This window comes from Manis pentadactyla, chromosome 12, assembly GCF_030020395.1.
Source record: "Manis pentadactyla isolate mManPen7 chromosome 12, mManPen7.hap1, whole genome shotgun sequence".
NCBI lineage: Eukaryota > Metazoa > Chordata > Mammalia > Pholidota > Manidae > Manis > Manis pentadactyla.
Window position 1 is genome coordinate 37,466,484 of NC_080030.1, and position 13,570 is coordinate 37,480,053.

The 13,570-nt window shown below is 44.6% G+C and overlaps 1 protein-coding gene across 2 annotated transcripts in view; it reads right to left on the reverse strand.

Moving 5' to 3' along the window:
- Positions 1 to 1,298: 1,298 nt before the first annotated feature.
- Positions 1,299 to 13,570, reverse strand: part of ZDHHC14 (zinc finger DHHC-type palmitoyltransferase 14) — a 258,748-nt gene continuing 246,476 nt past the window's right edge. Inside the window, exon 9 of one of the 2 annotated variants that reach the window (XM_036886708.2) lies at positions 1,299 to 5,706. In XM_036886708.2, coding sequence (XP_036742603.1) covers positions 5,353 to 5,706 — 354 coding nt within the window. In that variant the 3' untranslated portion in view covers positions 1,299 to 5,352. Of the gene's footprint in view, positions 5,752 to 13,570 lie in introns of both variants that reach the window. The other variant, XM_036886707.2, reaches the window with a different exon arrangement.

A 13,570-nucleotide genomic window follows, 5' to 3' on the forward strand; every position in this document is an offset into this window, starting at 1 on the left:
TTTTTTCCTTCCTGGAATATGGTTTTGATAGCTGGGCCTGCAGCAGCTCTCTTGTGACCATGAAATGACCTCAAGGATGAAAGCCAGTGCTGAGAATGGCAGAACAGAAAGAGGTCAGGACATCAATGACATTATGGAGCCACCGCTGACCCCGGATTGTCCCCTTCTGGACTTATTTTAAATGACAGAAAGATATCTCTTTGCCTAAGCCTCTGTTATTTGGGGCTTTTGTTACTAGCAGCCAAACACAATTCCTGTCTGGTGAAGTTGGAGGCCATGTGTGTGTGTGTGTGTTAGAAGATGGAACACAGAACAAGTACACTAGGGGTTTAAATTCTACATTGCTCTAAAGTCATTTGTGAGTTGTAAAAGTTTATAATCACAGCTGAAGGAAACATGTGGATCTCTATGATCAGAAAACTCCATTATCTGTATGAATGTCTACATACTGCAAATCCATTTTGTGCGAGTTGATCCTGCTCATCCCTACAGCTTGTTGACCTTGACAATATCTATCTTATAAAGACTGAGGTTTGTATTTGATGCCATTAGCAGTTGTTATTGAAGGAGGAAAATATTTTCCTAATTCATTTCAGGTTTAAGATCAATTCTACAAACATTGAATAAAACATGAAAGGCACTTAAGTAAGCATAACTATCTCTGAAAACATGCAACGTTATGTGTTATGTTGCGTTCATCATTGTTCAGATTTAGGGCTCTGAATCTAGTAAGTGTTTAAAAATATTTTTTCACCTTTCATGCCAAAATATTTGACAATCGTGAAATATCAACCCAGAATGCCCTGGGCAAATGCTAGTGAGGCTTCAACCATTTTTTTTTTTAAACTGCAGACTAAAACCATTGCCATTCATGTAGAACCCAGAGAACATATCTCTTTAGATGCAGCATATGGCCTCTCAGTTTAACTATCCATCTTAAAATGTCAAGGGCAAGTAGAGAGTTGTTCGTTCATATCTTCATCAGCAATGCCAAGAATCTTTTAAAAAGTCAACAATTGATAGAAGAAAAGTCTTTGCATTAGCACAATGCTCATCTGCTTTCCAATACATTCCATATGCAATTCTTAGGGTTTATGAGGTTGAAAAAATAATTCTAGTTGAGGTCATTTATCTAGTTTTGTGGCTGCTGGGCATTCAATTGCTCTGAAAACTATCTTCAACTTCCTGATTATTTTTAGTTAATGTACTAACCATTCTTATTTGAAAATCCATTTGGTTGTATTATCAGGCCATACACAATGGGCAAGCAGGCAGGATTTACTGGGTTACAAAAACTGTTAATATATCTTAACATTTATTTGAAAGAAAATGATGCTTCAACTTATTTAATATTTCAATGATAACTTGTTCTCATAAGACAGAGAGATACACATTTCAAGGGAACAAATGAGAGGCAGTTTTTAAAATGAGGTAACATGGAAAACAGCACAAAATACCATACACAGACCTCCAGGGATGGGGGAAGGGAACCAGCAGGAATAAGAATTCGTTTGAAAGGCTCTCTCATTTGGACAAGAATATGCTAGACTCCTATAACTCACAGGTGCTTAATAAAAAGTGTAAACATCAATTTAATTCAGGCTCAGCTTCAAAACAGTTATAAGGCATTGATCAGAAAAGTATATTTAACATGTGTTCCCTTTATTCTCTTCTTACCTGATCAAGAACTGAATGGGTTAACCAGTGTATTCATGTGGATGAATGAAAGACAACCAACTTTGGAAATGTTCCTTGAACAACTGCTGCAAATCCCTGACACCGTCTAGCTAACCATAAGCTTAGTGGAGCAGCCCTGGGTTCCTGGTGAGGAGCGTGGCTCTTGGGCTGAGCTCAGAAGGGCGCAGCCATGTTATAGAGTTTGCTGGAGTGGGGACAAGGAGGCTCTGAGACCTGCAGAGGAGCCCATCGGATGTGCCCTTCGGAGGACTCTGCATGCCCTGAACGGTGGTCCTGAAAGGCCAGAGTTTCAACATTTCCCTGGCGATGCCATCACAAGCCCTAGGGCTGCAGACACTAGTGCCAATTTTGGCAAATCCATTTTTCTTGCTGTTAAATAAGATGAGAAGGCCCAGGCCTAAGGCATGAAGAGCTAAGAGGCTTTCAAAGCCACAAGGGGGCCTGAACTGCTCGGATCTCACTAAGAACATGGTTCATAAAACGGGGTTTGCACTGGGGTTGAACCCTAGCAGCGATCCTCAGCACAGCAGTGAAAGCACCCTGCACTCACAGGGGTGGGAAGAGCTCTGAGAAGATTCTCCTGTGTGCTCTTCCAGACCAGAACTGGTATTCAGTGTTTTGCTGGGGCAAGGAGGGGTTATGGCATCATTCCCACAGACTGACATGGTTGCATTTGAAAGCTGGAGTGAGCATTTTTCAAGTGGGCACGGCACAAACGGTAGGCCAGTTCTCCCCAGGCACAGAATGACGTGTCACTATGCCTTTCAGATGCAGGCTGCTGGTTGCCCTGACGCTCCATCTGGCATCCTTCCTTGGGACCAGAGCATTCAGGCTAAATTCAGCCTTCAAGTGCCTGGGAAGCCAGCAGTTCCCAGATAACTCCTAGGAGAATGAATGTAGATGAATTTTTAAACTACAAAATGAGAGTGTATGTGTGTATTTGATAATGGTCCAAACTTTAATAGCATGGTAAAATATTTATATTATGTTTTATAGCTAGCATGCAATCAATCCATAACACACTGACAGAATTTAGAAAGATCAAGGTCTACTCAGCCACAGCTAGATGGAACCACTCAACATTAAATATATATATATATTTATATATCAGTTAATGGAAAATGCAGACCCATCACCACGCAAGCTACTGTCCTGAAACCAGCCCTCCACCGATGGCAAGACAGGAGCTCTGGGTGCACAGCGGTCCATTCGCGGACTCTGTTTTTCCAGACTACAGAGTAAAGGGCTGTGAGTCTCTCTCTGGTGTGGAGTTTTAAGAAGTTAATTGTCTTAGCAAATTGACCCATTCAAGTTAATCTCCCTCTTGGACTCTGAACAGCCTTGATTTGTTTCACCAAAATCCCCAATCCCCCCTTTGCTTAATGATGTCAAGTGAATATAGGGAAAGGGATTGAGGGTGGGGTGGAGGATTGGTAAGAGATATTAAGTAAATATTCACTATGTAAAGATAAATGAATAATGATCCTTGTTTCTTGGACTTTTTCATAAGGTAAAAAGAAGAGTGGGTTACGGCCAATCAGCAACCACTGAATTAGACAATATTAGATATGGAAAGACCCCGAAGCCCGTTATCTTTGTCTTCCAGAAGAAGCAGCTGGAACGGACTGGGCCACACAGATACTAGTGAGACCTGAACTGTCCTTCTCTTCTCACAGGGCCAGCTCTGTCCCGGGTCCCTGGGGAGCAGACGGGAGGAGGCACAGAGCAGAGAGGGCTTGGGAACATGGAAGGCACATGGTGGGGCTGTTGCCTTTTACTCACAGGCAGTGCAGGCAACAAGACACCCTGTGTGGTGTTGATGGTGAGTGTGTGTGGTACAAGGGGCTCTGTACCCCCTTGTTATAAATTCCAAGTGGGCACAAGCAGTTAGGAGATCCAGAACATAAAAAAAAGGCTACAGATAATTTACCTTTCCCAATTTACCTTTCCCATTTGTATACACAATATGAAAAATAAAGATGGTTCAAAGCCACCATGATGTAATGTGCTTCTCTTTCTCTTTCCTCCCTCCCTTTCCATATAAAATGGCAACTCTCAGAAGAAACGGCCTTTTTCCACAAATGCAAACTGGTTGCAGCTTCTTGTGTCACTGATCAACACATCTTGTCTTTCGTAAGGTTTGAGGAGCAAGAGCATGACTTTGAACTTGAGTAGCTTTGGCTGTTGGATATTTCGTCTGGAAAGAAGCAAGGACAGAAGCCTGCCGAGTCCCTGCGAGGTGACTTACTCCCTAAGTACAAAGCCAGCTCCCTCCTAGGTGATAAACAAACATGAACGAAATGGATTTGCTTAATTCCTTTCTGACTAGTGTCTAGGTAAGAGAGGTGATCTACGTGACCTTGGCCCAACTGTAAGCCGGTTTCTCCTCATTTTCTGAGAGCTTCACTAGGACCTCAGGCTGCTCATTTGGAGCACTGGTGACGCAGTAGTAACATAGCCTGGACCTGAGCAGACAGCCCCATGGCAGCTCCTCTTCTGAGCACCCCCTCCCCTCTCCCTGTCGGAGATTAACTGCCCTAATCTACAAATGCAGAGCAAATTCCGCTAAGACTGTGTCAAAAAGTGATTAAAAGAAAAAAAAATTGATGGAGAGCTACCCTCTTACCTAAGAAATCATTCAATAAACACCAGATAAGTCAAAGATCTGAGTTTAGGCTCTTGGGGGCCCATTCGTTGCTGGGGTTACTTCCAGGAAATGGAACTCCGCAGGCCCCTCCAGATGACTTTGATGTCATTTAAGCTGTCAAGGATAACTGTACGCAGATCCAGAATAACAGAGGATGTCATTTTATTGGCTGTCCACAGGAAGTTTGGTCACACAAGGAGGTGGAGACTGTGGTGGGTGTGGTACAACACAGGACTCGCCTAACTACTAAACAGAAGGTTAACTGGTACTCCATAGGATAAGACCCCTGCAGCCTTCTACAGCCCCAGGGCCACCTGCCCATAGCTAACAAAGCTGAATAGGCTGGCGAGGGATGGCTTTGTCCATTAGTCGTGGTTTGCTGCTCTGTCTTCCCATAAAACAGCACTTGAAAATTCACAACAGACAGAGCAGCCCGTGCTTCTGAATACCAACACCACTGTACACAGACGGCAGCGTGGCATGCAAATCCACATCTGGTCGATGTTTCCCTTTAGGTTTTTTTCTTTTTTAATTAACAAATGGAATGGCATGTCTATTTCAAATATTAGTTGCATAACACTTAAGTATAATTTCAGTCTGACCACAGTGTCAGAACTCTTCCAGGTGTCTGTCACGAGAGCGCCACGCAGAGTCCCATCAGGCACTGCCCTTTCCTGCCAGACTCTCACTGCCGCCCCTCCGAGGCTTGTCCCTCCCCAAGCCCACCCTTCATATTCCAAATGCCTGAAAATAGCTACTTCTTTATTTTCATTGTAATTAAAGCGGTCAGGGTGGAGATGTAAATTTAAATAAAATCAAGCTGTAAGCCTTTGGGTCCTGCCCATCTCTGTCATCAGAAGGGCATCCATTTCTTCTCCAAGTGGTCTTTGTGCCCCAGGCCCTGGGGCTGTCCTGGCCACCATGGCACAGGGTCCTGGGAAAGCTGCTGTGGGGCGTACCCTCTCTGCTCGCTCCCACGGGCCGCAGCCCCTGGTGGGGCCCCAAGGTCACACAGAGCTGAGCTTCACCAGGCCGCGCACGGAGTCTTCATGCAGAGAGTCCTGGCTGGCCAGGCCCAGGACGTGCATGGTGCGGCTGTGGGCCAGGGGGCTGCCTGCCAGCATCCTGGGGGGTGAGGGCGCCTCCTCCGGGGTCAGGAACTGGTGGCCCATGTGCTCCTCTTTCAGGGGCAGTATGTCTGTGAGCACGGCCTCCGTGCTGAGGTTGGGCATGGAGGAGGGCGGCGTGGGCTGCCCAAGTGTCAGGCTGGTGCAGGGTGTGCCCAGGCCCGGCTTTCCAGGCAGGTGCAGCTCGTCGCTGGTGAGGCTGGGCTCGCTCTGCAGGAGGGGCGTGGCCGCGGCCTGCAAAACGAATTTGGTGCTCTGAATGCACTGGTCTTGGTCGCACTGGGTTGCAGGAGGGAGCCAGCAAAGAGAAGGCAGAGATGAGATGGGCAGGGGGGTGGGGAGGGAAGGGGGCACAGGGGCAGAGGGAGGGCGGGATGTGACAAAGAGAGAAACCCATTAGTAACACTATAGACAGGGGCAGAGAGCGTGCACAGTAGCTGGTTTCATTTGGAGACACACAGCACATGGTAAATACCAAGACCTGAGTAAGCCACTCCACCTAATAATCACCCACAGGTGCCCAGGGAGTAACATGCAGCCACAGGCCACAGTGCTCCTGGCCCTGGTTGCAGACAGGACCTCATTTAAAAAGAACCTTGTGGACAGAGTCACGGGCTTCACCACCTGCGGCCGTCTGAGGTGGCGGCTTCTGGTAAACAGCTGGTAAGAAACCACTTCTACAATATTATTTCAAAAATACAGAGATCTGGGCATACATGTCCCTAGCAGCATTATTCACAATAGCCAAATGTCCATTGACGGATGAATGGACAAATAAGACCTATACAGAGACGATGGAATATAACTGAGCTGTAAAAAGTAATGAAATTCTGATACTTGCTACAACATGTATGAACCTTGAGGATGTCACACCAAGTGAAATAAGCCCATCACCAAAGGACAAACACTGTGTGATTCCACCTATCTGAGGTGCCTGGAGTGGGCACACTCACAGACACAGAAAGTAGAAGGGTGGCAGCCAAGGCCTATGGGAGGAGGGAAGGAGAGTCAGTGTCTAATGGGCACGGAGTTTCAGTTTTGCAAAATGAAACGGTTCTGGAGAAGGTGGTGGTCTGATGTTCAACTAACAGTGTGACTGTACTTCGGGCACTGAACTGTACAATTAAAAATGGTTAAAATGGTAAATTTTGTTATATATATTTTACCACAAAAAGAAAGAAAAATTCTGGGGTGACAGGAGCCCTTGAGGCTCTGCTCAGACCATTCCTAAAAGGCCTAGAATCCCCACTGCTAAGTTTTCAGCTTCAAGAACCATCAGTTGAGCTTTTGTGGTGTTTATAAGCCTGTGACAGAATGCCAACAGTTTACAAGACGTTTCCTCTTCTTCTACGTGCTCTTATCTACTCTGTTTCTCAGAAGTTCTTAGAACAAATGCCTTTCCCCTCTTTACAAATGAAGACCCTGAGTCTCAGAAGGGTGGGTGGCTTGCTCAAGACCGTCAGTACGGCAGACCCTGCACCTGTGGCTGGGCTTGCTCCTTCCCACCGGATGGGTTTCTTTCTAAAATCACAAGAGGCGGGCCGACAGCATCTAGAGGAGGAGGTGGAAGGGCTGCATTGCTAAGGAATTCACAGCGTTTAGAAGTTCAAAGACTTGGTGCTCCATGGAGCTTTAGAAAGCAAATCTCAGGGGAGATCTTCACTTTCTACTTCATCCCAGTTGAGGGAACTTAGAAACCCCAGAAGCTGGAGAAAGGGTGGGAAAGGAGTGATGGGGGGCTGCTGAGGGGGGAAACTGCCCTGACAAAGTGCTGGAAGGGGCCAACCGTTGGTGCCTGGAGTCACTTTGTGTGTTCACTTGCCCAGCCCTCCCTCAAACCATTTTTGCTGTAGCGGTGCTTTCCTTGTGGGTGGCTGGGTGGCTTCCTTGCCCTTGTCTGGAACTGCAGCCACTGCAGCCACCCTTCTGCTGCGAGACGGTGAGCCCACGGCTGCGGCTGCAGACACCCTGGCCTGTGCGGGTTTTGCTCACACTCTCATCCTGTCATTTGGCTTCAGTCTTGACAAGGCAGAGGCAGAGACGAGCGACTGTCCTGATTAAACATTCACCTTCTGGAAACAATCCCAGGGCTTTGGATATATTGTGCTTTGCAAAGAATGTTTTATGAAAATCACCGTTTAGTATCCTTCCTGGCTGAGACAGCGGAGTCCCCGCACTGCCTCTGCTTCTGGTAACTCCTACAGCCAAAGACCCCAGGGGCCGAGACACCCCTGCAGAGAGCAGACCTCTTCTGGAGGATGGAATCTCGTTCTCAGCCTCACTTCTGGAGCCCCCGCCCTTCTAATATCTCTGTCCGCACAGCATCCTCAGCTCTCAGGAAAGTTGGAACCGCAAATCAGATTTGCTTGTCTCTGTTGACCCGAAGAAGGCCTTCATTATTAACAACGAATTGGCAAATTCTATTTTAGGAATCAGCCCAGGTATTTCTGACTGACTCCTACAGACTCACAGAGAAATGTGTTAGAGGTCAGAGCTGGATCTTCAAGGTCAGGTGGCACAAGCATGAGGTGGGGAGGGCTCCCCACTCTCTTTCTCCCTCCATCTCTCCTGGTCACTTGCCCTTTTTCTGGTCCCTGATCACTCCTCTCCAGTAGAGCTCATGGGCTCACACCAGAACCTCCTGGGATAAAGCGGCTGCCAACAGCTGCCTGTTGGAAGAACTCCTGCCCACCGGGGGCTCCACGGGCTTGCTGCAACTTTGCACTGTGAATATCACTTGCTGACTTGAACTGGACAGTGTGCACCTAGACGTGTGGATTTAATTTGAAGCTACGATGCTTAAGTTCAAGGGCCCCTTGCTTGCACAGGCCCCTCCAGGGCCTTATTCCTTGCCTATTTTGTCTTAAAGAGGGCCCCAAATCATGTGACTCAGTTCTCTCTAAACCTGGGTCCACTCCTGCACACACCTCTTGGCGCTTTCTCCTGGCCAAACTGACAACTTGCTAAGAACAACTGTAACAAATTCATACTGACCCTCTGGCCAGGATCCTGTTGAAAATGCTCCCCACCTTCCCAGGGGTAAAGTTTAATAACTTTATGTGAAAGAAAATATTTAGCCTAACCCATTAAAAAAAAAACTAAATATAAGTCACTCAGAAATCTTTTCAAAATGACTAATTTGAACCCTGACTTGTGATATCTGACTTCAAGGACCTCTTCTCCATAGGTCTCTTTAAACATTTTGAAAGATGACAGTCTTTCTGAGTATAGTTGTGGATATTTCCTTTGCTATAGGGACTGCTTTCATATTAATCATTAGCCTCTTCTCTGCTCTGCGTCTCCTTCTGTGGTTCTGTCCCAGGCAGTGATCTCAGTGAGACCATTCCCGGGACCATGAACCTAAGTGTCTAAAGCTTGCTGTAATCCATGACTTTGAAAACAGTTTGCTCCATTCAAATTTCCCTTTAGACTGATCCCATTTGGGGGTACCCCAGGACCAGGCTTTCTGCTACAGGATGTTGTCCATATCAACCTTCTATTGACTTATAATAGGATGTTGGTATGGGAGACTACAGATTTTATTAGATTCCAGCCATGGATCGTGCAATGACTACACAGTGGAATTTGTAATTCTCTTAATATTAACTTTGCATGTTTTGAACATCTTAGGAAAAGCTCACCGGTTAGGGGATACCTGTTTTTTCACGCTCGGTGCTTTTCCTCATTCTGCATACTGCCAAAATTCCAAGGAGGATGGTTAGTTAATAAACCTTCACGGTTGCAATTCTCACTTGAGAACTTCAAGGGAGAAAACGGCCTGTATTTACAGGGTTACTGCAGAGATGACCTATGAAATAATGTTCTTAACCTCCTCCTTTTTACCTTTGCTTCTAAGTCTTGTTTGCCCATTTCTTGTTACTTAGTTTTACTTAATTTCTATGTAATTTTCTCTCTCCGGTCTCAATAATTCTCTTCTCAATCCCCTCCAGAGATTTCTTCCACTTCTCTTTTTCTCCTCTCTCCTCTTTTTTACTTCTTATTCTCCTTTTCTCCTCTTCCTTCTTACCCATCTACTTTCTCTCAGCTCGACCTTTTTCCTGACACTGCGGGCGTTCCGGGCTTTTCATTTGAGGATTCTTTTCTCCAACCAGTAGGGGGAGACATCACTGCTTCCTTTTCTTCTCTACACATTGGTAGCAGGTTTTCTCTTCCAGCACTGACATCAGGAAGCCGTTAGTTATAGTAATTTATCTAACCAGTTATATAACCTTAAGAGAAAAATAACCAACCACCTGGATATTGGACAGTGACAGTCCATTGACTATGGGCAGGAAATTGAGAGACTCGTGTTTTCATTCCAAAACAACCCTTTAAAGGTGCATAGTTACCAAATAGTAGGTTGAACCATATGAAATTTGCAATTTTTAAGGTAAAAAAGCATCCAAATACTGAGTACTAACAGAAGATAAATCTGATAGCTTGTAAGAGTGTCCACGAAAAGATCCTTCTGTTGGCAGCATGAAACTAATACTGTTTGGAGTGCTAGGGCATTTGCTGTGGTTGCAGTAAGTCACTGTGACGGCTGGCTGATTTACTGCCCAGGGGAAGCACTGGCATTTAGCTTGCACAGAAGTTTATGGTTTCAGATGTTCGGATGTTACATTTTCGCTTAATGTTACAATTTAAAAACACCACAGAGATAATTTACTTTTTGTTTCTGCAGATTTTCAAGTAAAATTGCTCATGTTGGAATACATTTTATTTTACTCTAGCTGACTTGTCTGAAATAAACCTAGCGTGCAGATTAAATGCTGCTAAAAGCAAAGCTAGGAATTTTCTAGATGGTCTTGTATACAGATTAAGAATGAGGGAAATTATTTCCTTTGCTCCAATTCTGTCAAGAGTATTAGCATCGGGCAGCATTTATCTCTGCATGGCTGTGAAGCATGTTTCAGGGCCTTAGGTGTGCTCATTCACAGTTTTAAAAACACCATAAACATCGAAAATCCACCTAAAATATAGGTTAGGAGGAAAGCTTCCTATTTATTTTTTACTTAACATTGTCATATAAGTTTGCTTCAGTTATTTTTTTCTACTATATTTGATTGTCCAGATTATGCATGGAGAGTTCTGCAATACTAGTTTAATAAATCAGGCAACTGCTAGATTTAGTCTTATTCGGATACTGGAGTAAGGGTGATTTAAACATTTGGTTAAATAAAGAAGCAAATTATTTTCTAAAAAAAAATTCCAACAGTGATATACTATGTTACAATCTTCATGTTTTGCACTTGATCCCAAAGGACCTTTGTAGCTACAAGGGCCAGATGTTAACATAAGCTACAATCCTGATGCTATACAGAACTTAAATTATTTGTTAGTCAAATGAGTTATACACACTAAAAATCGGTTGCATACACATATTGTCATGGAAAGAACTTCAATATTAGGTAATAATTAAATTATTAAGGAAATAAAATTAAAACAAAATTGAGAAAAATAGGAATAATGAAAATATGATCCTCGGTTGGCTCTGGGGTTATGTGTGCAGAGTTCCAGGGTGACCCCTCAGAATTCCACATGTGTTCACACGACCGAGGCCGTACCGGGGTTACATGCACCACTGGATGCTCTAAATGCCACTTCATTACTTCTCTAATATTTTCTTTTTGGGAATTTGTAGTAGAGGGAAGATCACCTAGGCACTAAATAACCATCCCCATCCCAAGTTATGGGAGATAGTAAGTTTGCAGTGAATTTTCCTATTTTTGAGATAATAAGTAAGGCCTCCATAGGTACTCTGATGCCAGCTAATATTTACCAAATTCTTCTGTCCTGCAATAGCAGTGTGTTTATCTAACACTTAAAGCCTTTACTTCTATTTTCTAAAAGACCACAGATTTCCCTGGGATCACTTTTCCTATTCAGGAAATACCTTTCTGATCTGGACTTTGGTCCTAAAATAAAGTAACAGGCAAACATTTGACTGAAGATACCCAGGACTTCTTTCCCTGCAGCCTTTTCTTCCTCTCCAAGTGAACATAACATGCTGGATCTGTCTCCAAATGCTCCTTCTTCAAGGTAAACCCTGGAAATACTTTTAGGTAAGAGTGTTCATGTCCCATGGTTAGTTCAGTATTTATTGTTGGTAGAGTGGATAATAAAAATGTGTGCCTGGGGCATATGGGAATGCGGCTGCGATGTGTCCTCTAACCACAGACACATGCCTTCTATCCCCAGGAATGACGGATAACCAATTCCGGGCTAATACTCCCTCTGCCTGCAGGGGAGTATATCAAACTGGCTAAATGTATGAGACAAGCAGTTTCTAACAGCACACAGCGGACTGTGCAAGGCTGCAATCTGGGAGAAGGCAAACTCATGAGGTGAGCCCCACAGTCAACCAGCACTTTTCTTGGGGGAAATTTCCCAACCAGGGTACAGGCTGGCATCTGAGAGGCACAGTTGTTTGGCTGCATGGAGAAGGCAGAGACCAGAGGGTGGGGAAGCTGAAGTGGCTGGATCTGTAGGGCAGGCACTGGAGAAGAGGATGCTGTGCAGAGGTGGGGGGGCGGAAGTCCCAGTGGGGTGCTCACACGTCTGTGGCCAGAGGCTGTGCCGTGCACATGCAAGATGAGTCCCGCCACAAAGCTGACAGGACAGCAGCTGCAATGGGGCTGAGAGACCCTAGAACTTGAGGAAAGTAGTGCCGGGGACACAGATCTCCTTAACACCTCCACTGCCTCGTTAACAACCCTGGGATCCACCTGCAACATGAGGAAGGCTGTGCCTTAGAAGTAAGACTCATGCCCTAAAATGAAACCCTGGAGAAGCCCTTGAAAAGCCTGCATCAAACACTGACTACATCTTTGAGGGAGACAGAATTTGCAGGTTGAATTCTTCCAAATTAGAGGGGCCTGAGAAACATCTGGAACTTTTCATAGATCTGTACCAACAAAATATAACACAAACCTACACAAGTCCAAGATGATTAGCCAGTAATAAAAAAACTGTCTGCTACAATAAGAATCAATACTCTTCAGAAGAAGGTAACAAAATCCAGTCTCTATAATATTATCTAAAGTGTCCAGTATTCAGTAAAATATCAGTAGACATAAACGGGAAAATGTGATCCACAGTCAAGAAAAAAAGTCGACAGCAAATCCAAAACAGCCCAGATATACTTGGCAGATAAAGACTTTAAGCCTAATTATGTCAAATGATTATAGAAAAATATGGTCTCAATAAGTAAATGGAGAGGGAATCTCAGCAGAGAAATGAAAAGAACCAAATGAAAGTTCTAAAACGAAAAGGTATAGGAACCAAAATGAAGAATTCTGTGAATGAGCTTAACAGTAGGTTGGAGATGGCAGAATAATTGGTGAACATCAAACAGATCACAACAAATTATCCAATTTGAAGAACTGAGAAAGTTTGAAATAAAAAAAACTACACAGAAGTTCTGTCCTCAGGGTGAATATCAAAGGGTCTAACATATGAGTGATTGGAGGCCAGGAAGAGAGAGAATGAGATGAAGTGCAAAGAAAATTGAAGACATAATGGCCAAAAATGTCTCAATTTGATGAAAAATGATACCTTTGAGATCAAAGAAACAGAACAAATTCTGAGCAGCTTAATAGTGCAGATCACCCTGGGACGAGGTCCATAATGCACTTGGGTACTGATATGTTTCCCTCTGAACAAACCTTTAGCACTCGGACTAGACTAGTCTGAAGTGCTGCAAAATGGTTTGGGCTTACGGCAGCAAGTGGAGAGAAAAAAAGAGTTAACTTCATCTGTCATTGATTAAAACGGGCATTTGTAACAGTGCAGACATTTGAAGATGCTTCCAGACATGTACCTGGTCAAGTTGTAAGTTACATTATGGAGAAACTGCATATTTAGTTCGACAGCCTGGCTTTGTGACTGACTGTGGCAAAGCCATACCTCCTTGTGCAGGAAAGGCCTGGGCGGTGTGACTTCCTCAGCCCTGGAGGAGCTCCCTGCCACTCTGCTCGGCAGGACCTTCCCGCCCTGGGGACTCTGGGTGGGGTTTAAGAAGAGCCCTACCCTTGGACTCAGATTGTCAAGGATAAGATCTCAGCTCAGCCACTGGTTAGCTCTGTCACACACTTAG